The sequence below is a fragment of the Podarcis erhardii genome (assembly GCF_964252035.2).
Source record: "Podarcis erhardii genome assembly, chromosome: 1".
NCBI classification, from domain to species: Eukaryota; Metazoa; Chordata; class Lepidosauria; order Squamata; family Lacertidae; genus Podarcis; species Podarcis erhardii.
The window spans coordinates 65,327,974-65,355,634 of NC_138497.1; the positions used below are offsets into that span (position 1 = coordinate 65,327,974).

The window sequence follows — 27,661 nt, forward strand, 5'->3', positions numbered from 1 at the left end:
ATGAAGCAGGGTAAAAGGTGGACTTTATAGCAGGGGCAGCTAACCTCTGATCCTCCAGTGATGTTGGACTTCAGCTCCCACAGTCCACATGATCAAAAATCAAGGATGGCAAGAGATATAGTCCAACATCTGCTATATACAAAATTTCATTTTAATGATTGTTTAATTAGTGTATCATTTCCTTTATTTTTTAGGAATTCCACTTATTCTATGAGCTGTTCAAATGATTTTATATCCACAGACAATCAAACATTTTCTTACATGGGAAACAAGGTACTCTGAGGCAAGGTGAAGTGACTGTCTTGGGTGGCAGGTTCCACAGGGGCAGCAGATTACAACAGAAATATTTATTACCTCCTTGCTCCTGATGTAGATCTAATTCCTTATTTAGAACTAATTTGCAGCCAGTGCTACCTGGCCTCTAAATACTTCACCAGCTGAAGTTTCTGAACTGTCTTCAGAGACAGCTCCATGTATAACACATTGCATAGACTTTCCTTGCCACCAACCAAAAATGATGGAAGTTACTCCGTGCCAAGGCTACCTGAGCCTCAAGTGAGCAATGGATCCAGGAGGACCTCCATTATTTGCTCCTTCATACGTGCTCCTTCAGAGGGAATGTAACCCCATCAAGAGCAGGCAACCTCCCATTTATCCAGTTTAGAGAACCACCCACTAACAGTGCCTCAATCTAATCTGGATTGAGCTTCAGTTTATTGGCTCTCATTCAGTTTTACCGAGGCAAGAATTAACAGCTCTTATATGTCTGCTTCCTACAAAAATTCTAACCTGTCTAAATGAGAGTCTGTTAGGGTCCCACGGTATTCCTGTTTCAGAGAGTGTAATGACAGCTATCACCTGAACAAGTGGCCCTGGATAAATCTGCCCTTATATATGCCCTGGAGAAATATGCCCTGTAATTGTATTTCTGGAACATTTCCTATGAGTTTTACATGCATGAAGATAATGCATACGAAGACATGAAATATATATTATTATTACCCTTTTGGAACATGATTATTTCCCCACTGATGCTGCAAGCACTGGTGTGATTTTAATATCACCCTACAGGACAACAGTAACAGCTACTTTATGATTTCTATGATTTATTCCTAATATTGACAGCTTTTCTATATTTCAGAAAACAATAGTGCCACCTATTGCTTGAATGAGTAAATGCATTTGTTTTTATACAGCCAATTTCAAATGGGTACTGTTTCCTGCTTCAGTCCTCTTTCCTTAGGACTGTACACAGACAATAGTTTTTCAGGTTCTTGACAGTGGGAGGGACTCTTTTTCAATTGGATTATCGTGGCCTCCAGTAACATCTTGAATGGATGTTAGTTTATTTTAAAATACGATGCCCTTAAGAATAAGTAATTAAAATGAGAGGAGATGAACTCCAGGTGAAGTTAAGCACTTTTGAGGTCCATCAAGCTAGATTCCAATGTATGTGAGTGCATACATAGAATGGGACTGTCCAGCCACTTTCTCCTTGCTGCAGCCCATATGTCCCTCTCAAGCTGCTCCCGAGGATCAGGGAAGCCTCAGGAATGACATGGGATGTGGCACTGATGGCTGCAACTGGGAGGGTAGTAATGACAGACTTCTCCGAATGCAAGCAGGAGCCCCTCTGGATCTAATCTATTGATTTTAAGTCTATTTCCTGTAACTTGAGCCCATCAGATCAAGTCCCTTTGGGCTGCCTCCCATCACAACCTCATATTTTTTTTTTTCTTTTCCAAACTTAAATACAGCCAGTTCTTCCAGCCTTTATTCATATGATGTTTTCCATATCTTTGAAAATCTTTGTTGTTTTCTGAACTGTTCCAGTTTGTGAATAACCTTCGTAAAGTGAAGCACCCAGAACTGGACACAGAACTTCAAATGAGGGTCTGACTGGGTGATTTGGAAATTATTGGTTGGATCCAGACTTGGCCTTCCAGAAACAAAAGGCTTTTCTTTCCACAGACTGATGTTCAGCTGCAACCTTTCCAAAAACCTTTGCAATTTATTAACACCCCCCCCCAATGCTATACTTGTGTATTTGGCTGTTGTTGTTTTTTCTTCACTTACCTAAAAGCAGAACTTGGAATTTTTCTCCAGTTAAACTTCATTTTGTTAATTTTGGGTCAGCATCCTATTCCAGCAAAGCCATTTTGAATTTTATTCCTATTTCTGAAAGGTTCAACTTTTTGTCATCTGCAGATTTGAGAAGGATTTCCTATGCCCTTTTATCTAAGTCACTATACCATTGAAAATAATATTAACTATATATATATATGAATGGGAAACACTGTGTGTGTATATATATATATATATATATATATATATATATATATATATATAGTGTTTCCCATTCATCCTAAGTAGGAGAAACAATTAAAATGTCTTCAAATTGTAAGCAAAAAATAATAAGAATATTATTAATTAAATTCATATACTGCCCTCCATCCGAAGAACGCATAAAAAACTGAATGGAAATTATCCCTGCAGCCTAATAGCTGCATCCTAAACATTCCACAAATGATTTTTTTTTTTGTTTTGGATTACCAACTGTGTTTTATCATTTAGGATTACTTACAGACATTCATCCACATTGTATTCTACTTTTTCAGTAGCTTCTTTTTCTTGCAGCTCTTCCACAACCTTCTTCTCTTCAAATTCCACTGTAGCTCTTTCAACAGATAGTTTGGCCCCAACAACAATGTCATTCTTGACTTCTAAAGCAAGATCTGGAGAAATGTATGCAAGAATGCTTGGCCTTAATTAAGTTACAGAAGAGGTTTCTTATTTACGATGAAAATTCTTACAAGATGAGCTCTAGTGTTCATGATTATAGAGGCCCATGAAGACAGATTTCCAGCATAGTCTCTTCAGCAAAGAACGACTAAACACAATGCTTTACCTCCATATGCACTCCTATTTCTTTTTGTTATTATGCTGCAAACGTGGTTGAATTCTCCAAACCAATTCAGCAATCTATGCCTGGCATATAGGACAAAGGCACTATGCTCTGCCCTTTGTAATTTTAGTCCCTCCATTCAGAAGCACTAGCTGTAAGAACGGCATCAGCTATGCCATCTTCAGAATACAGCTGATATTACATACTTCATGACAGTTTCCAAACTGGAACTTTGTAGTTATGTTCTATCATATACAAGCTGGACTGAACCTAAAGGGGGAATTGTTCTACTGTCAGGTAGAACATTGTTTTGGGAACAGTAACATAACAGTAAATTTTAAAAATGTGGTTACGAAATAACCACAGTGGGACTCTTCCAGCCAACGTTAAGCACTTCTGAGAGCCATTGGGTTCAATATTGCAAATTTAAACTTAACTAACAGAGCAATCAAACACCACCACCTCAAACTTTTTCCAGGGATTGGATTGTGCTGAGCCATATCTCTAATTAGCTCTGCTGGCTGAGCTGACCTCCCACTGCTAACACAAGCATCACTCTGTTGGAACAAACATTCCCCTTCTGCCCACTGAATGTGCAGGTGAGCAGGAGGCCTACAGGTGCTATCTCCATCAGCAGAATCCAGAGGAAAGTTTTTCCAAAGGTGGGAGACAGCAGCGCTGAGGCATTCCCAGATCCTCTGGTTCTCAAGCTGATCTCACAGGCCTGATCTGGACCCTATAGCTGCACCAGCTTGGAGCTGGTGCAAGGATTAAGCCAAATGGTCTGCTCCCCTCCCTACTCAGCTACCAAGAATAGCAGGGTTGAAGATGTGTGACTGGAATGTAATGGAAAATAATAAGATTTTGGAACACAGAAATAAAGAAAATCAGAAAGCCATCAAAACTAGCACATGGGGGCCCACTTTAATTAAATTATATAATTTGGTATTTGAATGATTGGCATGAATAACTGTATTATAAATTGGCAATGTTATAATGAGGCTATTGGAATGTAATTGAAAACTAATAAAAATTTATCCACAAATTATTTTTATTCACATATATTAAGTGTACATTTTGCAAAAATAGCATTGACAGCAATCTGCTCACTTGTTGTGTTTCGCATGGCACAGTAGGCACGAATAGCAGTTATATCAGATGCTAAATTACAAAGCTGGAGACGTTTCTTCTGCTGAGTCATAGTCCAGTATGGATTAATCCATTGCTCTCCACAGGAAACATAAATCTGTTCCAAAATAATAATAATTTATTGTTATAATAATAATTATTTGTACCCCATTCATCTGACTAGGCTGCCCCAGACACTCTGGGTGGCCTCCAGCACACACAAAAACATAGTCAAACATTAAACCTTAAAAAGCTTCCCCATACAGGGCTGCCTTCAGATATTTCCTAAATGTTACAGAATTACTCCTTAACATCTGATGGGAGGGCATTCCACAGGGCGGGTGCCACTACCAAGAAGACCCTCTGCCTGGTTCCCTGTAGCTTCATTTCGCACAGTATGGGAACCACCAGAAGGCCTTTAGTGCTGGATCTCAGTGAGAGTTTGAAGCACAAATCACAAGCTGTAAACCTTTGTTACAGGTTGTGGTTTATCTGGAGCAAGACAAACCACAAGCCTGGGTTTGGATGATAGCAAACCATGGCTTTGCTCACAGCAGCAGGAGGATGGGAAGAAGAAAGCAGCCGCAATCGTGATCCACCTGGAGCAGGAACTGGCAAGCCACTCTAGTATCCCTGCCAAGAAAACTCCATGGACAAAGACAACAGGCATATAAAGGTTATGATGCTGTAAGATGAGCCCCTCAGGTCGGAAGGCATCCAACATGCTACTGAGGAGGAGCGGAGGACAAGTACAAGTAGATTCAGAGCTGATGAAGCGGCTGGGCCAAAGCCAAAAGGTCGCTCAGTTGCTGATATGCCTGGAAGCGAAAGGAAAGTCCAATGCTGTAAAGAAAAATATTGCATAGGAACCTGGAATGTAAGAACCATGAACCTGGGTAAGCTGGATGTGGTCAAAAATGAGATGGCAAGAATAAATATTGACATCCTGGGCGTCAGTGAACTAAAATGGACAGGAATGGGCGAATTCAGTTCGGATGACCATCATATCTACTACTGTGGGCAAGAATCCTGTAAAGGAAATGGAGTGGCCCTCATAGTCAGCAAAAGAGTGGTGAAAGCTGTACTGGGATGCAATCTCAAAAATGATAAAATGATCTTGATACAAATCCAAGGCAGATCTTTTAACATCACAGTAATCCAAGTTTATGCACCAACTACTGGTGCTGAAGAAACTGAAATTGACCAATTCTATGAAGACTTACAGCACTTCTAGAAATGACACCAAAAAGGATGTTCTTCTCATTATAGGGGATTGGAATGCTAAAGTAGGGAGTCAAGAGATAAAAGGAACAACTGGCAAGTTTGGCCTTGGAGTTCAAAACGAAGCAGGGCAAAGGCTAACAGAGTTCTATCAAGAGAGCAAGCTGGTCATCACAAACACTCTTTTCCAACAACACAAGAGATGACTCTACACATGGACATCACCAGATGGGCAGCATCGAAATCAGATTGATTATATTCTCTGCAGCCAAAGATGGAGAAGCTCTATACAGTCAGCAAAAACAAGACCTGGAGCTGACTGTGACTCAGATCATCAGCTTCTTATAGCAAAATTCCAGCTTAAACTGAAGAAAGTAGGAAAAACCACTGGGCCAGCAAGACACAATCTAAATCAAATCCCTTATGAATACACAGTGGAAGTGAGGAACATGTTTAAGGATTTAGATTTGGTGGACAGAGTGCCTGAAGAACTATGGATGGAGACTCGTAACATTATACAGGAGGCAGCAACGAAAACCATCCCAATGAAAAGGAAATGCAAGAAAGCAAAGTGGCTGTCCAGTGAGGCCTTACAAATAGTGGGGGAGAGAAGGCAAGCAAAATGTGAGGGAGATAGTGAAAGATATAGGAAATTGAATGCAGATTTCCGAAAAATAGCAAGGAGAGACAAGAGGGCCTTCTTAAACAAGCAATGCAAAGAAATAGAGGAAAACAATAGAATGGGGAAAACCAGAGGTCTGTTCAAGAAAATTGGAGATATGAAAGTAACTTTTCATACAAAGATTACCATAATAAAGGACAAAAGTAGTAACGACCTAACAGAAGCAGAAGACATCAAGAAGAGGTGGCAAGAATACACAGAGGAATTATACCAGAAAGATATGGATGTCTCGTACACCCCAGGTAGTGTGGTTGCTGACCTTGAGCCCAACATCCTGGAGAGTAAAGTCAAATGGGCCATAGAAAGCATTACTAATAACAAGGCCAGTGGAAGTGATGGTATTCCAGCTGAACTACTTAAAATTTTAAATGATGATGCTGTTAAGGTGCTACACTCAATATGCCAGCAAGTTTGGAAAACTCAGCAGTGGCCAGAGGATTGGAGAAGATCAGTCTACATCCCAGTCTCAAAGAAAGGCAGTGCCAAAGAATGCTCCAACTACCGCACAATTGAACTCGTTTCACACGCTAGCAAGGTTATGCTTAAAATTCTATAAGGCAGGCTTAAACAGTATGTGATGTTTCCCAGTAGTGATGTATGGAAGTGAGAGCTGGACCAGTGATGTATGGAAGAAAGCTGGACCATCGCTGAAGAATTGATGCTTTTGAATTATGGAGGAGACTCTTGAGAGTCCCATGGTCTGCAAGAAGATCAAACCTATCCATTCTGAAAGAAATCAGCCCTGAGTGCTCACTGGAAGGACAGATCCTGAAGCTGAGGTTCCAATACTTTGGCCACCTCATGAGAAGAGAAGACTCCCTGGAAAAGACCCTGATGCTGGGAAAGATTGAGGGCACAAGAAGAAGGGGACGACAGAAGACAAGATGGTTGGACAGTGTTCTTAAAGCTACTAACATGAGTTTGACCAAGCTGCGGGAGGCAGTGGAAGACAAATGTGACTGGCGTGCTCTGGTCCATAGGGTCATGAAAGTCAGACACGACTAAATGACTAAAAAACAACAACAACAAATGGTTCAGCATAGCATTCCATGTGAACCATGTCAAAACGAAAGTGCCCTGGTACTTTGATTTTTTTATTATTATTTTAAAAATGCTTTATGAGCCAGATTTGTATATTAAACATTTTGTAGGCTGCTTTGCGAAGGACTTTTAAAAAATGGAATATGAATTTCTTAAATAAAATCTCTTTAAAATAATAATAAAAAAATACAACTATTACTATGGAAACTAAACAGCAACCAAAATCAATCAATCAATCAATCAATCAATCAATCGTATTGTGAAATCTTCAGCTGAGCTTACACTCTGAACAAAATTCCAGATATTTCTCAGTTTCTGCATTGGACTTACAGTACTATAAGCCAAAACATTCCAGGAGTTCCTGTTGCAAATACCTGAGGCTGGAGCATCTGCAGTCAGCAGAGTACAAAGGAAAGCTTCAGGAGAAAACAATAGCAACAATTTTATACCTTTAGCAAAGTGCAATGCAAATGTAACAAAGAAAAATGGAATTTTGTATTTGAATAAAAATGGTTCATATTTAAATACTATTTTTTTACTAAAAAAAATGAAGCTAAATAATTAAGGCCCTTTAAAACCACCATACTTGGCAACAAAATCAGAGAAATAGATCACATAGAAAATTAGTAATTAATTCTCCTCAGCTTCTTTAAAGTTTATACCCAATGAATATTGCTGAACTTGGGAAGTATAATATGGTTCTTTTATTACATAATAAAATTTAAACACCAATCTCTAGGATAAAAAGGAAATAGTGACTCAATAAATATTAAAATAAAATGAGCCACACTTTTAGCATTGTCAATAGTTCACTAAAATGGCAAGTAGCTCTTTTGCCTTCAGTGTTGAAATAAATGTCTGTTGAAGACAAGAAGCACTTTTTGTTCATCTGGACATGTGATTAGATATTATCCCACTTTACCAGAAGGGAGAAAATAGGATTTTTCTTGCCATGCATGTCCTATTCTGGGGAAAGTAAGGAGGGTATTTAAAGTCCTTATTAACGAACTATATATACTACCAGCTCACAGTGTGGCTTCCCAAAATTGTTTTTTCATAGAGCTCAGGAGTCGTGATGAACAAATCTGTCAGTTTCTCATTTTTACCATCTTAAATTCAGTTTACATTTCTGCAGCGATTTGCTATTTTAAAAACCCACCATGAAAAACCAGTATTTTAATGTGAATTTCTCCTCATTAAACACCTTTTTGTATGCAGTTCTGACAAATATACACATTTCTGCAAGCCACTTCCCCTAATACAATGCATTTTTGTGTGCTAGAGGCTCTCTTTGTTTCTTTCCCAAAGACTTTATTAGAGAAAAAGGTGACTAGGTTGACCCTGGCTAAAGGGCGAAGGTTCCACTAGAGCAGGGGTGGTCAACCTTTTTATACCTACCACCCACTAATGAATCTTTCTTGATGGTAAAATTTCCTTACCGTCCACCAGTGCTCGATAGAAGGAAGATTCAGCTTGTGCCATACTACCCACCTAGAATCCTGAAACACCCAGTAGTGGGTGGTAGAGACCAGGTTGACAACCCCTGCACTAGAGGGTGCTCCACAGCTTAATCAGTAAGCAGTGCAGAGGTTTCTGCAACCATTGCGGGTAGGGTGCTTCTTGAAGAAATCTGTACAGCAGCTACTTGGGTGTTGGTGCATACTTTCGCACACAGTTAAAAGTGAACATCCTTGCCTCAGCTGATGTGGCCTTTGGCTGGAGAGCAGTGGCGTAGCGTTGGGGGTGCAGGGCGGGCCGGCCGCACCGGGCGCAACATGGGGGGGGGGGCGCTCGCACTCGCAGCTCTCTGCCCCTACCTGGCTCACTCAGGGTTAGGGGGCGCAAATTACTTGCCTTGCCCCGGGTGCTGACAACCCACACTACGCCACTGCTGGAGAGAGTTGGCTGCAGAGAGTTATTCATTGGTAGAACACCCTATATACCTGAGAACCCATTCACTAGGCTACTGCTTTTCTATATCACAGTAGACTGTCTTCCTTGCTCTCGCAGACAAAACAAGAGTTTCTTGCCACACATGTCCTGGTCTGGGGGGAGTAAATAAGGTGTTCTTTGGTTCTTTCTGCTAGACAACAAGTCATATGTAAAGTATACAAAGGTTCGCAAGATTGAAGTGCTGTTGGTTTATGTAGTCTCAACGGATTTCTTTTTCCCAGGGTTGGCATTGTTTGTTTCACTGATGGTCAGTTAACAATTTAGCTTTTAAGGAAGGATTTGCTGCTCTTTCCAGTTCCGTCTGCCCAGTCTGCTCTGGGAACCCCTCCTGACGAGCTGGAGGGAATGATCCTAAATTACTCTAGATCCCACCCTTATTATCCCAGAGAAGTCAGGATTCTCAGTTATTTCTTTTGCCTTGTATCCTGAGCAAAATGCCAAACACAAATTAAGCCCATTTTCAATTTTATATTCTCTTTCATTTTCCAGACTTCAAACTTTGTTTCCAAAGTCTGCTTTCCCATTGCAAGAGTTCTTTCTTTGGGTTTAACTCAATGCCAAAAGGGTATTTTTTTTTTCTCCTATCACTAATTGCAATATTCATGGGGCATAACACAACCATAGCTTCAAGCAGTGTTTGGAACGATATGAGTAGGATGTGATTCATCATTATCTGCTCATTTTATAGGAACAATGCTTTCTGAAGAAGTACTAATGCCTCTGATTTCATTTTCATTTTTTTCTTACCAGCTGATCTCTCTCCAAGTCTTCCAAAAGACAGATTTCGACCCCCTTTTCAGTGAACAGTCTTCTGGCAGCAAAAGGCAAATTCAATGCCATGGTGCACCTTTTTAAATAAGGAGAATGTGTATACAGTATATGGCTCTGTTTGCATTAAGTTTTCAACACTTGAAGGGATTGAAGTGGCACATTACAAACAGGGCAACTGTACTCTTCATTAGAAATATCAATTAACCCAGCACTGCTGTAACCTGAAGTGTAGTTTATCCTGTTGATGGCTTAGGAGTCATAAGTCCAAGCATCACAGGGGAGTATTTATGAAGTAAAGCGAAAATGGTTCCAGGTTTGGAAATAACTAATCCTGTCTACAGGGAGCAATTTCAAGACTGGTGATTCCTCAGCTGTACAGAATGGCAGCACAGCATCTCTGCAGAATGACAAAGACAGTGAGTGCTCTTCCACAGCCACACCAGGCTGATGTACCAGTTTTATTGGTGAGCACTAGATTCCTTGCTTTATAATTCCTGCTTTTAAAACCCAATGGTTGCGTTTGAGGGTGGTATTTTATGGCAAATATTACTGTCTGAGTTTTGTATGGTTATTTTATTGTGAGCTGATATGGTCAAGGGGACAGCTAATTAACAAATAAAAAAGGGCAATAATTAGGAACCTGGCAAGGGAAGGTATAAGGTGAGTGAACAATTTCACAGCAATGAAAGAAAGTTTCAATATGAAGAAGAAGAAGAAGAAGAAGAAGAAGAAGAAGAAGAAGAAGAAGAGGAGGAGTTTGGATTTGATATCCCGCCTTTCACTCCCTTTAAGGAGTCTCAAAGTGGCTAACAATCCCCTTTCCCTTCCTCCCCCACAACAAACACTCTGTGAGGTGAGTGGGGCTGAGAGACTTCAGAGAAGTATGACTGGCCCAAGGTCACCCAGCAGCTGCATGTGGAGGAGCGGAGACGCGAACCCGGTTTCCCAGATTACGAGACTACCGCTCTTAACCACTACACCACACTGGCTCTCCTGAAGGGAAGCATGAATGCCTTTCAAGCCCCTTTGCCTACAAAACACGCCTCTCTAAATGTGTCATGTGCACTGAAAAAGTTATAAGCTACCGTTGTTGGCATCCATCTGTCTCTGGAGACAATGGAGGAGTGGGCCTTTGGGATGAAGTCAAACGGTTGGAGAGTTACAAGCCTGGATAGCCTATACAGTATAGGCAACTGTGTCACTCTCCACTCCTAGCCTTGACAGATCAGCAGCCAACCTAGTGCCAGATATTGCTAGCCTACAACTGCCATATCCAGGACATTCTCAATAGCATCACCACAATTTTGGAGTGTCCTTTCCTAACAGATCTGGCTGTCGCTGACCCTGACAGGTTTCTTGCACCAGTTTAAATGCATCTGTTTACTCAGGCCTTTGGTTAAACAAGTTATGAGGCTGGCAGCCTGCCTTTGCTAACCATGTTTAATGTTGTATGTGATGTGGTTTGTGATACCAGTTTTACTATAGACTATGTATTCGATATCGTATTTAATTCCCTTTAGGATGTGAACCACCTTGGGAGGGCTGCATATTCCTGATATACAGCTATACTAATAAATAAAGAAATCACCAGCCCTGCTGACCTGGAGCCCAACAACATCTAGAGAGAATTGAGTTGGCTATGTGCCTTAGCACTCGAGTGTTTACTTATCTAAATTGGGGGGAAATAAAGATTGTGATGTGGGTTTACTTACTGTTCCAGAAAATGCTGGAATTCTTTTTGGTGTATTTTCTTTTCTGAATCAGCATCACCGTGTGCCTTTGGGAGTCTCTTCACTTTCTGTTTCCTTCCTGGGTCAACTTTTCTAGAGGAAAGTAAAGCATGTTGTTTGAATGATTTTTCTAACCAAAAGAACTTCCAAGAGAGTAAAAACATCCTGCTTTGTAGTTTGCAGTGCAAGTCTGAAAAAACATGAAACACAGCTACACAATCTCAGCAGACAAGGCAAATCTGTGCTGTTTCAACCTTTTGATGTTTGCCATCCTCTGCTCCTTTGGGAAGGAAAGGAAGGATAGGATAGAAATTAATTAAACAAACAAACAAACAAACAAACAAACAAAATATTCACTCTTCACTCCACATCTTATTCCTCGTGGCATCAATGTTCACAGCCACGACACTAGCTTGATCATTATAAGAAACACTGATGCTACAATGCTACGAGTTATTTTCCCTTTCACATGGCGGAAATACACAGCACCACATATATACGTTTATTTGTACTTCTTAAAGTACCTGAATCCTTCCTAACCTACTTCATATGTGTAAATTTTCTACATTTTCATAAAGGAAATGTGCAGAAACTACACAAGGTTGAAATGAAATGCCCTCCAAAATTTAGCACCCTATTTGGAGTCGGTGTGGGGAAAACCTTTTGAAATTGGTTTTCCAGGGTTTGCTCACCCCAGTGGCAAACACCAATTCCCCTGCCTTTTTTTACCACCAGCTGTGATAGCAGAGCTAGCAGCAAAAGCAAGAGCCCTTCTTCACAGCTAATAGCTTGGCTGCCATCGCCACCCTTGCTCACTTGACACACCACCATTCCAGTAACATTTGGGGATGGAAAATGGTAGCACCAATTAGAAAGAACTGCTGCATCTACCACCATGGACTACAGCAAAACAACAATGTTTCCCAGTTAACAAAAAACTTCACTAACACTTGCTGCCTGAATAGATATCCTACCACCACCACCACCAAAGCCATCTGCAAAATGTATACACAATGATTGCATATTTGCTTTCGTTTGAAATGATTGCATATACATCTATATCAATAGCTGGAATCCATAGAACCGCACATCTCACCCTTCATGGTCAATGGGACAGTTGTTCTCCATGCCATTTGGCAATCTGCTTTTGAAAAAAAAGAACTTTCAAAACACTTCATGATATGTTATGAAGGTCAGTTGTTGAAAGGAAATACAACACCCCACTAGGCATGTCTAAAGACACTGAGTATGCCCGAAGCTTTTCTTGGGATCCTACTGTGCTTACATGAAATAAATGCAATATGTACCATATTTTTCGCCCTATAGGATGGACTTTCCCCCCTCCAAAAATGAAGGGGAAATGTGTGTGCGTCCTATGGGGCGAATGCAGGCTTTCGCTGAAGCCTGGAGAGCGAGAGAGGTCGGTGCGCACCGACCCCTCTTGCTCTCCAGGCTTCAGGAAGCTCTCCGCAAGCCTTCGGAGCCCGCAGGAGTTCCCGTCGGGCTCCCTAGGCTTGTGCGCTTCTCCCCGCCGCCAGCCCCACAAGCTCGGGGAACAGCGGGGAGGTGGAGCGCCGCCATCCCGCTGTTCCCCGACCTGGTTTGGGCTTCAGACAGATATCCACAAGCCATGGGAGCCCGGCGTGAAGTCGCGCCGGTCTCCCAAGGCTTGCGGAGAGCTGCCTGTTCTGGGGGCTGGGGTCGGGGGAAGCTCGGGCTTCCCCAGCCCCAGCCCCAGCCCCAGCCTCAGCCCCAGCCCCAGCCCCAGCCCCAGCCCCAGCCCCGAGCCTGGGGGGAAAATATTTTTTCCCCTTTATTTCCCCCCCCCCCAAAAAAACTAGGTGCGTCCTATGGGCCGGTGCGTCCTATGGGGAGAAAAATACGGTATATCACTTTTACATCAAGCTATATGGAATTTATATCCTATGTCCTACACCTCTGAAACAGGCTCCAGTGGAACAGGGATCAGAAAAGCTTTCTGTCCCAATTCTCTCCTTCCAACATGAGATCAAACTGACAAACAGTGGAGAAGTGGCAGCAACAACATCAGCGTTAACCTATACTTGACTGCGACTGCACCTACAGTGGGGCTAAGTTCCTAAAGTCTGATTATGGCCTCATTCTGGCATCAGGCACATACCTGTATTAATTCCAGCTCTTTGTTGCATCAGCCACGGGGATCACAACCCACACCCCAACCCCAACTCTCTTAAATTACCTAAATTGGAAATTCAACAACTTCATAAAAGCTAGTTTGGTTTGAGGAACTTCAGATCTAGAGGAAGAACTTTTTAAAAAGCTGATACCATTCATTAAATTTCTCTGTAAAAAGATCTGAACAATTTTAAGAACAGCATATTCACATTTTAGATCTGGCAGAGGGAGAACTAATTATGAGATGTATGCGTCAAAGATTTCAATTTCAGGCTTGACTTTACTTTGAAGATTATTTTTTTAACTTTATCATTTTTGCAGGCAGCTCAGTGGACAGCCGATCTGAATGCTACTCATTGTTCAGTGATGTATGAAGTGTATTTAATCAATCTGAAAAAGCAATATTAAACCATTATCAAAAAGTATCAGATGTTCTAAAAACCTTAAAAGAAAGGTCAAAAGGTGACATCTCTGCTAACAATGTGAGAAACGATGTATTTAACTTATTCTTTACATCAAAGCTTTTCACTGCTATATGAATATTCAAAGTGCTGTTATATAAAATGAACATACAAAATCTGCTCTTTCCAAGGATAATGTTCACTGTTTCCAAGCGGTTTATCCAAATAGATATAATTTATATTCACAGATATGTTGCATCCAACAAACATGGAAACAGCTTCAAGTAAAACTCTGTGGGAATTATTGTGCAGAAAGGCAAGCTATGTATCCATAAAAGTTCTTTACAACCTTGTAATCTGCTAGGGACATGATTCTAAATTATTGCTGTAATTTATATACTTCAGGCTGTCTCCAGTTGTCTTCCTTCCATTTTTTTACATATTGAAAACAGAAAAATGTGCTACCATTAGCATGTTACCATTGCAAGACCTACTGGAAGGCACATCCCCATCATTACCACAAGAATTGGATTACCTAGTGCACATCCAGCCTTAATGCATGCCAGACATTTAAAACTCATCTTGTCCCTTGCCAAAATGAAAAGTGTAGTTTGCCTAAGGGTGCTAGGAATGGGAACGTCATAAGGGGCAAATTGCATTTCCCAGGATTATGAGGGAGGAAAATGTGCTTTAAGTATATGGTGGTCTTAACCCCCATCTGTTGGGTTGTACACACTCCATTCTTATTCCAGTGTGATGTAGGCAGACAGCAACCTGTTGCTAATATGGGTACATATCCAATAAGGATACAAGTAACGTGTAAGATTGTGATTCAACACTCAGATCTTCCCTACTTGATCAGAGCAACTGTAGACAAGTTTCTTCAGTAATCCTGGTGATGCATTTATGTATAAATGTATGTATGTATGTATGTATGTATGTATGTATGTATATTATGCCCTTACACAAAACATTAGAGTGATATACAACAATATAAAAACATTTAAAACTATATGACGTAGTCATTAAAAGGGTTACATTATTAAAGTGGCAGGACCATGGCAAGAGGATAATATACACCCTACCTACTTCCAGATTGCTCCTCTCTTCCCATTTGAAGCAAAGTCCAAGTTCTGTGTATGCCTTGCTGTGTGTGTGTCAGGCTGATGGCCACCTGAGACAGTCGCATGGTTGCTACAGAGGCCTGAACTGGACCCAAGGCATCTTCAGTGTAGATGCTGAAATCGCCCGGCACAACTGTCCTGGGTTCTTCTAATACCATGTTTGGAGATCATTTGGCCAGCTTGGCTGAGGCGGCTGTTGAGCAGCAGAGCGAATAGTACACCAACAGCATCCCTAGCTTGTCTCTTTGTCCTAGAGCCAGATTTAGACCCTCACGTTCTCTTCCAAGGAGAGATTTCCCGGTGATGGAGCGTGAACTCCTGTGGACCACAGCAACTCCCTCAACCCACCCCTCCAGTCTGGCTTGGCATTGCACCCAATACTCAGTTGGGCAGAGATGGGTTAGGTCTGGCTCTCCTTGCTCCCTCACCCAGGTCTGCCTGCTCATTCACAACTAAATCATGGATTATAATTTAACAATATCACCACCAGACCTTTAGGCACAGAGGTAAAACACCCAGTGTATCAAGCACAGATTGGGGCTTGGTGAGGGGGACAGGATGTAAGCACCCTCCTTCAGCTGTGCCTGTTCCTCCCCTCAATCATAGAGATAGCCTGTGCTACTGTGTCCCCTTCAAGATCTCTTCTTGCCAGGCACCTTCTGCCTGAAATCCACTCACTGGGAAGATGGTCACAGGTGCTCAGGTAAACAAAGAACCCAGTCACAGACCTATTATTGCCAGTACACACTATAAGGGCACCTCCCAGCAATTAATCTCCAGCTGAACCTCTTTCACAAGCATTCTCCATCCCATCTTCCGGCTGGTACACTGCAAACATAAAATGTCACTTCCTCCCACCCAAGGAATGCCAACTCCCAGGGTCCCAATGGTCTCCTATGTAAGGCCAAACAGCACATCTAAGTCTCATATAGCAATACAATGCAAACAATGCTCCGAGGAGGAGTAAAAAGGGTGGCACCCTCACCTCCAGTCTGCCTCCAATGGGACAACTCCCTTTGGTGTGTTCCTCCAGGGTCACCCAAAGGGGCTGTCCTGTCGACAGAAACTGCTCTTCTTTGATTGTGGAAGGGGCTGGCAATTAGCCAATGAGCAGGACAACTCCAGACATTAAAAATCAAGCTTGCTCTTCCCAACTAGATGGGGGAAATAAAATAAAAACCCAACTGACTTGCTAGTGGATAAAAAAGGGAGTGGGTAAGCAATAGGGAGTCAGGTGCTTAGACTCTCTCCTCTCTTTCCAGCAATCACTCACTCACCAGGAGCCACAGAAGATCTCAACAGCATCCTCCTATATGACAATTCCATAGCATCTCCAAAGAAACAGGTGGGTGGGCCCTATGAGCTCATCCATGGTATCAAGTAGTGAGCTTGCAAGCTTGCTGTGATAACATACTAGCTGTAGTGGTCACGTGGCTGCCAAAATCTGCACAACTGCAGCTGTTAAAAAAGTGCCAGAATTTTTATGATGGCCTCATAGACAGTCTCCAGGTGGAGATAACATTCACATGTGCATGGCCAGCCCAGTGGCTTCATACACTTTGAAATGTAACCACAGAGAGCCAAGTCAGTGTTCAGAGTGAGTTTTCTTTACCACCACAAAGTAAAATAGATGGCTACTTCTGGAGGTTGGCAACTTTTCAAGTATAAAGTTGAAAGCAGTAAAAGATTTAGAAATTACAAATTACAAAAACTTTACTGTGCTCATTAGATTATGAAAATTAACTATCGTTTTCTTACTGTTTTTTAGCCACAGTTGTACAGTCAGGTCCAAGAACAAAGATGGCTTTGCTTTTGTCCTGTTCTCCATTTTTCAGAACCCTGAGCCTCAGAGGCATATAGCTGTCTGACTTCTTACTAGTAGGTTTCTTCAAGGGAGGGCTGTTTGGAATCAGCAAGCCTTCAATGGGCCAGTCAAAAGCCTTTCAAAACATAAACAAAGCATTTATTCCATTTATAAGAATTACAACGATACAAATAACAGCTAAGAGTGACCAAATAACTTCACACATACAGTATGTATGCCAATTCAGGATCTCCATATTGCAGGGCTAGGGAGTGGACTGACACTATGAGAATAAGGGTTTGCTGGAGGCTGTTTAGTTTAATTTTAAAGTATATAAGCTAGTCTTCAACCAAAGGTTGAAGGATTGAGATAGGGAGTAGAGAACTGAAGGATCAGTTATATCATAGAGGATCATTTTATGGAACACGGAAGGAAATCTTCACCCTAAACTGTCTTATGGTACAATCCAAATCCTGAATCCATTTGGCTGGTTGTTGGCATCTATCTGTCTTGGGAGACAGTGGAGGAGTGTTTCTTAGGGGGTAAAGTCAAACTGTTGGAAGGTTACAGGGCCTGCTGTGACTGTAGAGACGGATATGGGACAAACATGTTTTGTTGCAGCATCTGGCTGTGCTTGCAGATGCACCATGGCGTTTCTTTTGAGTTAGGATACAGCACATTCTCCCAGCCCCTGCTCTGGTGGAAGGGTGCCCAAGCCAGTGGAAATCAATCAATCCAGCATTATTTACCTCAAAAGGGGAAAAAAGAGATGGGTGGGGCATAGGTCAGGCTACTGAGAGCCTATAGCCACTACTGTGTGATTGGGCACAAGAGAATTGCTCTGCCCATTGCACTGGCTTGATTAGACAATCCTACATGCACTGCAACCTTAATATTTAGAAGGGAATGTTTTTTGTACATTCAAATTTGCTTAGACAGTTTACTCGGTTGAGAACAAGAAAAAATACTGTGCATGTGCTGACCATAAACATTTACATCAGACCATGAATGTATGTAACAAATTAGTAGCAAAAGAAATCTTTTAGGATTGGTTTCCTGACATATGGAACTAAGCAGAGAAATCAGCAAAATGACACTTGGCCTCTGTTAAAGTGAATTTAATGAAAAGAATTGCGCACAATGGTGCGTATATTCTGGACAATCAGAAAAATAAGAGTTTGCTGGGGAGGAGAAAGGAGAGGGTTAGGTGTGAGGAATGATCAAATTCATGCCTAGTAAAACTCTCTGGATTGTGATCTTAGTAATTATATACGTCATTTCTAATATGCAATGAACATAGTAAATGTTTTTCACACTATTAGTGTGCATCTGCGAGTGTATATTTTAAATGTAAGCATAAAGATATGCCTTTTAAGTGTACTCAAATAGCTGTGCACATATCTGCACATGTGTGGGCTGCACTTTACCAAATTACCTGGTTTAGTTCTCCATTTGGAAGCACAGGCCACATATAGGTCAACTTATTCCACAAAGGATTGTCCACTTTTGACTGTTTCCACTGACCAGGCTTACTTGTTCCTCCATGTTTAATGGCCCACCTGTAACAGAACAAAAGGAGTCTATTTTCTTATCTGAAGTATCAGCAATTGTCTTCTTAACAAATACATTTCTGACTGGGAGCAATTCTTGAGCAGCTAAATTGTAGCTCCTTTGATTGGATTCTCTTAGATCTAGGACATTCCCAAGTTGATGTCATAATGTCCATGTTTGAGCCTGAGATATATATATATATATATATATATATATATATATATATATGCACTTGGCTGCTCTGTTGGTTGGTTTTTTTCCTCCCTCTGCTGGCTTTCATCTTCATTACTCCTGCTTAGTTAATTTAATAGATACTGATTTGATTGTTTTTCAATTTTAGTCTTTTACAATGGATTTGGATTTTATTGCTAGTTGCTTCTTTTGATTCAGAAAGGCAGGATACATGAAATCCCAGTCCAGCTCCATTTGGTCCATAACTATGAACGAGCTGGAATGAAACTGAAGGAAGTCTTGGGTTCCTTTGCTCCCTGTTCCTCCTGTTGTTTCTCTATGCTGCTGGAAGGCATACCTATTATCAGCATTCAGTTTCACTTCCCCAAAATCCTAGTTTGTTATACAAATAAATAAATAAAACAGGTTCGTGTTTTTTTTAAAAAAGCCACCTTCACAGCACATTGCTTGAAGTTGTCTTGTTTGAATTATATGATCAAGGAATGAAGCAGGTAGAAGGATTCCTGAAAATGTACTGATTTTAGAGATGGGCAGCATGGCAGCAAAGTGTGAGATATGACCATACTTAGTGCCATTTCTCATTTCTCTTGATCAAGCAGCTACACACACACACACACACACACACACAGAGCATTCCTCCTCCTCTCTCTCTGCCAAATGAGAGGAATGCTGTTGCTTTCATGTCCTTATCAGCTTTCTTGAGGCATATCACTGGCCACCATCACATGGAGACAAGTGACTTGCCCTAAGTCACAGACTGAATACAAGGCAGAGGTGGGGTATGAGACCCAACCACTCTTTTGGTATTGGATTCGCTGCTGTAATGCAAAGCACTTTTCACAAACAAAACAATTTAATTTCCAAGCCAGAGCATTGCAAATTGATTCTCCTTGAATTAGTTTACCATCAATTCATTACCTCTCAGATCACACTCCAATTAACTCCTCTTCAATTAATCCCCAAAGGACTAATTTCCCCTCTGCCCTCCCAAAAAGAAGGGCGTTGAAAAACACACACACACACACACACACACACACACACACACACACACTTCATACCCAACAATGCAGCCCTATCCTCTTCTCTGCCTGTCTCTTAATAAAGAGGTGTGGTGGGAGGAAACTACAGGGAATAACCTTGTCTGTGCTTTATAGTGACACAGAAATAGAAGCACCTACACAAAGCAGAGGCTCAGTATATAGCATCTTGATTTTAAAGTGCTGGCTCTCTTCCACCCCCCATCCATGGCAGGTGTCAGTGCAACGCACACTGCCTAGCTAGAAAACTCTTGGTGATTTAGTTCCTTTGATTTTAAAGATAAAGACAACTATTTTCTTTGCTTATAGAACTGTGGGAAGGGAGGGGGGGGTCACTGCCATCCTGTTGAACAAAAGACTCTTGGGGATCCAGTTGCACATCAGGAGACTTGTGGGAATTCTGCTAGGTCTTGGGCACTATTGTTGATGAACATTTGCAGTGCGCACCACACGGCTTTTCCTGAAAGAGCGATTAAGCTGCCAGGCTTCAACACAGTATGAGTTTTAATAACTAAGTTCAAGCCCCCTGAAAACTGTGTTTTATAAATGAAAAGCTGACAATCTGTGAGCTGCATTGGCATAGGTAACAATATAATGACTGTATAAGTGCCTAAAATGAAATCTGCCCTTAGTGGCACATTCTCTTCTCTTTCGGTTTCTGCCTGTGTTTTCCAATAGCATCTGTAATTGAAACCCAACATTTCTCGTTTGCAGCCACTAGGTGGAAACAGCGATTCGTGGAAGTACAGTTGAGAGGCATTTCTTTTGAAAAGCTGCATCACATTTAATTCTACTTAATGTTATTTTATTTCTTTTTTTATTTCAGACAGCCCTAACATAATTGCTTTCCCCCCCAGATGTCTCACGAAGAAGTAAAATAGAACTCCTTGTGCCCCAGATAGCTGTCAAATCTCTCTTTTTCAAGCATGCGTGCAAAGGACAAGGCAAGGCTAAAAACAAAGTGACATACTTTTTAACCCCATAATCAATAGGTATGCTATGACTCTCTGTGATTATAAAGAAGCAAAGGAAACACTAGCTATATAGTTTCATCTGAAGTTATCTGGACTGCTGTGATTTTGACTGTTTTCTATTCCTTGTTTATATTTTGCAGTGTATCACTGACTGCTCTGATCTCCCTGGTGCAGTAAAGTGGGATATATATTTGATTTTAAATAAATAAATATTACCCAACATTTTACCACTTCTGACTCAATATGGACAAATCTCAGTGCTTATTGTATACTGCTGAACTTCGTAAGTAAATTGGGGGGGGGGCATTCTAATTATAGTACAATCCCATGCATGTACTTAACAGTAAGTCCCACTGTGTTCAGTGGGTCTTGCTCTCAGGACAGTTTGCATAGGAGTGCTGCCTTATTTCTATTTCCACTTAATTGTTTGCGGCAGTCTACGCAATTATGCAAAAATGGGGCCACAAATGGCATTCACTATGAAACTGCCCTAAACTTTCATGAGCATTAAGGGCTGCTAGCTCATGAGTAGAAATTATTATACTAAAATATAAGTCCCTGCTGAATAATTATAACGTTATCAGAAAAGCAAAGAAAGGCTAAATTTACTAAGATCCTGAAGGATTGCAATATTTCAAATCATGACAATTAGAGCTATATTAGAGTACATTTATTTCTGCTTTTAACTGTATTTTTAATGTAATGGAAACTAAGGTGTTGGTTTGCTATGGCCTGCCCATAATGTATATGTCACAGCTGGGCCACAAAGCAGGTTAGCAAAAGGCAGACTACTCAATCGCATTAAAGAATTCTACAAAAATCAGAAGCAATTTGTCCATCCAGGAAGTGTGGAAATCACAGAAGGACCCAGTATAGATTGCAGGCCACCCTTCCGATCTAATAACATATTTTTATTTTACAATATTGTTGCATGAAGTGAGCAATTACCCTTCAGTCATTGGGAAGGAGGTTAATCACTCACTGACTGGAATGTATATATTCTGAGATTCTGCAGCCTCAACTGTGGGTTGCTCTTGGCCAGGCACTGTCCCTGGAAAATGATGTTATATATCGGAGAACAACTTACAAATGATATGGAAGGGACAGCAGAAATATTGTGGTCTTCTCAATATTGCTTCATGGGACATATAACTCCATAGCTGTGAAAATCCATTTCTCCTGAATTTTCTAATCTTGCAAAACCTTACCCACAAAGCTTAGTAGTCCTCCCTCCCACTTGCTAAGGGTTCAGCTAGGAGTGGGAAAAGGGCCCACAGCCACCCAATGCCCAAAATACAACTGTCCTCTCTTAAGTAGCAGAAATGATGGAACTGACCCTGACTGAAAACTGAGAGGAAAGAAACAGGGTGGCAATCTATGTTATCTTCAAGCTGAAGAACAATTAAACAGCAGGCAGTCTAGACAACTGTGTTAGGTAGGAAAAGTTTCAGAGGAAAGGCAGCTTGGCACAGAAACATAGGATTGTAGGGTTGGAAGGGAACCTGAGCGTCATCTTGTCCAACACTCTGCAATGCAGGAATCCTGTCTACAACCATCCCTGAGTGGACTCAAACCACCAACCTTCTGGTTAACAGCCAGACACACTGACCCATTGCGCGATGATGAGTGTAGGTAGGAAAACAGGTAGCGGTTCAAGAAACAGGAGGATGTCACAATGCAGTCTTGTGCACGGGCAGCTAGGGTTTGGGGCAAGTTGTTCAGAGCTACAACACAGAAACAGGTGACACAAGGTGGGGACTTGTGTCTTGTGTCATTTGGCCCTTTCTTCAGCACCTCCAGCTTCTGTTGTAACCCCTGAGCAGGTTCTTTGTCCTTTCTGCCAACTTGGCAGCATGAAACAAACACCCTTCCACACTTGGGTTCAATTGCCATGATGCTTCAAAGCAAATCTCAGTGTATAATGCCTTAGTGAAGACATTTTTTCCCCTCCTTTTGTCAAAACATTCAAACAAGGGAAGGCCTGTGTTTCAGTACAAGCTTTGCATGCAGAAGGTCTCAGAATGTTCAGCGGGTAGTATTGGGAGAAACCTCTGCTGAAGCCCTGGAGGGCTGCTTCCAGTCAGTGTAGACAATACCAAAGTAGAAGGCAGGTTTCTATGTTTCTAAAGTACTATTTTCTCTTCCCATTTTTGAAAGGAGTTGTGGTTTGTAGATTGAATTCAACAAACAAGATACAAAAGAGTTAAAGGAATGCAGCTTTTTTAAAACTTAAAATTAAAGCTGACCTTTTCTGTCTTCTATCAAGTAACAATTACATTGTCTTAAATCTCATAATGAAATAAAATGAAGTGCAATATGTAATCTGAGCATGATATTCTACGTAATAATTACCTTGGTGAACACCAGCCCAAATCAGCATGCTTCTAATAAACAGGTAGGGGGGGAAATAGCAGATTTGCATACTATTACTGACAAGGACAAATAGTGTTTCTCTCATACATTTTCTTCAAGAATATTGTGGCCCATTTGCATTATTTATCTTTGGTAGAAATAGGCTACCATTATCAAAGCAGGACCTGCCCCCTTCCTCTCTTCAGTTCTTTGAATCCTGCCCCTCTTACCAGCACTATACCAGACCTCTGTTAGATTTTTTTAAAAGCTGCTACAACAGACTGTATCTCCACTGCATAGGCATTTCCTCTGTGAACTATCTTTTAGCAACAATGTGTAGCACTACTAAAACTCAGTAAAAAAAATTGTAAAAAAATTGGTGATGATACTTACATCTTGAGAACCTGTAAAATGTTTCTCCTACCCTGCTCTCCATATTCCTGTGCCCTCTCCTTCATTTCATACGCTCCAACATTTATCTGATGAAAATAGGGACGTCCCATTCCATAATGGTAATTTTAATATTTATAGACATCTTACTGGGTTGCCCCAGCCACTCTGGGCAGCTTTCAGCATATATAAAAACATAATGAAACATGAAACATGAAAAAACTTCCCTATACCAGATTGTCTTCAGACAGGTCAGGGATTGGATAACTCCATACCCTCCAACATGCATCTGTCAGGGAACTGCCATCGGAGCTCAGGGGGCTGGAGAGGCTCTCGGATGCTGGGAGACCCTCAGATGCTGAGGAAGGTACCAGCAGGGGGAGAGGGAGAGTCACCGCTGAAGAAGGAGGGGAGGAGGAGACAGCGTCGGAGGTTAGGCTCAGAGACGCTTCAAGCGAGGCCAGTGGTGAGAGCTCAGGACCTCCCCTTGGAACGCCTACTCTGCGCAGAAAGCTGTCACGCAGGGAATCAAGGAGGAGACTTTCTGTCAAGGAACTCTTATGTTGGAAGAAATTCAGGAAACGCCCACTGACGGATTCTGCCAGCGATTAAGGCAGCCATGCACTGATGGCTCCGCGGAGAGGGAGAGTTTTGAAACTAACTACAAAACTGTGAGAGTCTTAGCGCTTACGCACAAGCAGCCCCTTATCTCATTACAGCATCCAATGAAAATAGAGACATCCTAAGAAAAAGCGGGACATTCCAGGATCAAACTGGGATGGCTTCTCTAAATCAGGAATGTCCCTGGAAAATAAGGACACTTGGAGGGTCTGTCATTCTCTGTTGAGTTTATGATGACCTTTTAATTATAATTATAATAAAAATAAAAACACAATAAAAATGGAATTGTTTAACATTTTATAAATGATGTTTATTAATTTGAGTTTCAAAGACTTTAAAAATTAAGTCTGGTGCCAGTCCCTGTCACAAAATGGCTACTGTGGGATGTGTTGCATAGCAAAAAAATGTCTGCTGTTGGGGTGTGGCCTAGCGCAAAATTAGAAAGAGCAGAATCATTGGTGCTTGCACTTGCTTGCCCTTCCTCAGGCTTATCAAGGAAAGTCAGCACTATGTCCTGCTGGTCCTGTTTGTAGCAATCACACCAAAATGATTTTTCCATATACTTATAATGATAGTTTTCTTATTTAATAACAGCAGGGTATCAGGGAAGGTATACAATAGGGCCATCCCCATACTGTCTTTCACATGCAAAGAACCCATGCAAACATTCACAATACATATATAGACACACATGCATCTCCCTGTCTCTCTCATCCACTCATTCACCTCAAATACGTACAATCACACATTTATGTATCCCTCCCCCCCACACCACATTTATACATACCTCCCCCTTTTTCTCTCTCTCATACAAAACACCTAAGAACCTAAAAATCAAGCCAGTGGTCTGTCTAGTCCAGCATCCTGTTCTCACAGTGGTCAAATAGATGCCTTTGGGAAGCCTGCAAACAGGACATATACACCACACATTTTGTTTAGTCATTTAGTCGTGTCCGACTCTTTGTGACCCCATGGATCACACATAGATATCTCCCTCTCTGTCCAAGTGCAACTCTCCCCTCCCCTCACAATATATACATTGCTTTCTCTCACATGCAGATAGACAACATAGAGATCTCTTCCTCCCTCCTGGCATGCCCGAGCATGTGGGGATACCCCACACACTGCTCCTTCTTTCCCTCCCCAAACCATTTTTAAAAAGCAAGCCCTAGCACAGGATTGTCCTTGCAGAATTCCCAGCTTGGTTTTTGCCACAGATTTTAATGCGTCCTTCTTATTTGTTTGTGGGGAGGTTAGTGTGATATTTCATTTATTTGTTTAGGTTCGTCCTACTTGTGGTTGACATGCTAAGCCAAACCATGACTTGGTTGTTTGCAATAAGACCTGTTTTGGTTTAACATTGAGTATGAACAAGGGCAATGGGGGCACTTCTTTCCAACCCTGAACTTTCCAACGTCAGTGCTGTGACAGGGCTGCCTTAGTCAAACTCTACACCCTACCAATTCACCAAGCCATATCAAAGTTCCATGAAATGTGAGTGCATGTTCGATTTGGCCCTATCTTGAACCCAATGGAATTCACTTTCTTCCCTCTGGTCTTTTTTGAGCTTGAGAGATTAGACATTTTCAGTGGAGTGGAGTCTATCCAAACCAAATCACAACCAAATATACAAAACTATGCAAACATTGCCAGGGTCTCTAAAACATATCAAATACAGCCAAGCAGTTATATGCTGTAGTCTTGGAATTATATACATTTACATAAGTTTTCGTCATATTTAGGCAAAGGCAGTTTGACATGGAGAATCATAAAGGAAGATCCTCTCAAGTGGCTGATTGACTTTAAGAAATAAAAGTGAGTAAACTAAAACCGTCTCTCCTTCTAATGTAATTTACATATTTATGTTACTTCACAGATGGTAACAGTACATACTAAAGTAACAGAAAAAAGTAATAGCCACATTCTTTTTTTTTTCTTTTGGTAAGCAAGCGGGTAGCATTTTGTCACACACAAATTCTGCAGACACACAAGTCCAGCAGATCTGAAATTCTCTCTCCTGCTGTCACTCTGCCATTCTCGATAAGGAAGTGAAGACCTAGGCATGTCATGCACATTAGGTGAAGCTAACAGCCTCCGGGGACAGGTGCTTCCCACACAGTTTAAAGAAATACTGGACTAGCCAAACAATGAAATATTAGTCACTGTTCTTCCCCATGCAGTCCAAACTGGGATGCAATTCTGATCTTTTCTTAAGAATAATGAAACTGAGCACCATATTAGATGCATTGCTTCCTTATGGGTGTATAACTGTTATTTTAACTATGTTTCTAAAGAAGTAAACACTTCAGAGGTTTTAAAATATGTTACTGAAAATATGAAGACCTATTTATTTATTTTTAGTTTGCCCGACGTTTTTAGGCAGTACAGCAGAGATAGATAGAAAGAGAGCATTTCCCCTCATAAAAGCATCATACAGGATTATAGAGATACTGGCTCGGTGCTGATATAGTACATACTTGGGATGTAGAAAGTCTCCAGGAAGCACTGATACCCTGGAGAGCTACTGCCAATTCAGTGTAGTCCATACAGAGCTAAATGAACCAATGATCTGACTTAAGGTATAAGGTAGCTTCCTGTGTTCCTAAAGCCCTTCTAAGTATAGGAACTTACTTAGGAACTTGTAATCCAGGTCCAGCAGTGAGCCACAGTCAAAGTAAAGTAGTGAGGGGCACCATGCCAAAATTACCTGGCAATCAGTGTACAAGATCCATCCCTAGGTCCCCGGCTGGGGACTAGGGAGGGAGAACGCCCAATGCCTGAGCCAAGGTCTACCCACATTTGAAATTTAATAAAGTTGTGGCCAATTTAATCCCATAGCACGTTGTCTAGAGTCGTTATTCCACATGACGGGGGGACCACTCGGGATCTGGGGACTCCGCCTGTCCACGCAATGACCGCTCCCCACTTAAAACGGGGGGCGCCTTTTGCGTGGACGCGTGCAGCCCTGGATCTGGAGTGGCCCCATCAGCATAGGCTTTGCCTTCCCCCAGGTGGGATACCTGGAGGTCCCCGCCTACCCCAGCGAGTTGTCCAATCCCACCTGGGGGAAGTGTTGCCAGGGAAACCAGGCCAGGTAAGGGGAGGGATTACCTGCCCACACAATAGAGGGTGGATCTTAATTGTTAATCCTCACTTGGCTCCAGAGCTTCTCCCACCCTACCCACCCTCAGTTAATGTCTTCTTTTGCAGGTTAACTTTTTTTTTTTTCATAGGTTTTGCAGGTTAACCTGTCTCCACAGGTATGCGGGCGCTGCTACGATAAGGTCGCTGTTAAAGGGCCGGAAAGGAATTTCCCTGCATTGGCAGGTTTCGCCTTTCCCGTAGCAAAACGTCACAACTTTGGCGGTATCAGGCCTTGGGCGGAATCCTTTAGTCCATCTTCCTCTTTGCGGCGGCGATACCAGGGTTCCCCGTTAAAGGGGTTTTTGAAGGGAGGCTTTGGCCGTACGCCGAAAGGTCGTCATTGCTCTCCCCTGCGGCGGCGTAACGGGGGCGGCTATCTCTGCTTGAACATATGTTCTCCAGAGCCGGCCCATCCCCCACACACACACTGGATAACCCTGATGCTCCCTAGGTCCCCGGCTGGGGACTAGGGAGGGAGAACGCCCA

General features: G+C 41.8%; 1 protein-coding gene across 7 annotated transcripts in view; it reads right to left on the bottom strand.

Annotated features, from left to right (window-relative positions):
- The window catches only part of LOC309325670 (doublecortin domain-containing protein 1-like), a 263,957-nt gene that overhangs the window by 44,690 nt on the left and 191,606 nt on the right, over positions 1-27,661 (bottom strand). For all 7 annotated transcript variants that reach the window (XR_014149890.1, XM_081833907.1, XM_081833906.1 and 4 more), the window contains 6 exons: positions 18,350-18,473; positions 16,869-17,050; positions 11,414-11,524; positions 9,678-9,777; positions 4,016-4,151; positions 2,585-2,735 (listed from right to left, as the gene is read on the bottom strand). Coding sequence is in view for 6 of the 7 variants with exons in the window: in XM_081833907.1 (XP_081690033.1) it covers positions 2,585-2,735; positions 4,016-4,151; positions 9,678-9,777; positions 11,414-11,524; positions 16,869-17,050; positions 18,350-18,473 (804 nt within the window). In the remaining variant the exon portion in view is untranslated. The remainder of the gene's footprint in view (positions 1-2,584; positions 2,736-4,015; positions 4,152-9,677; positions 9,778-11,413; positions 11,525-16,868; positions 17,051-18,349; positions 18,474-27,661) is intronic.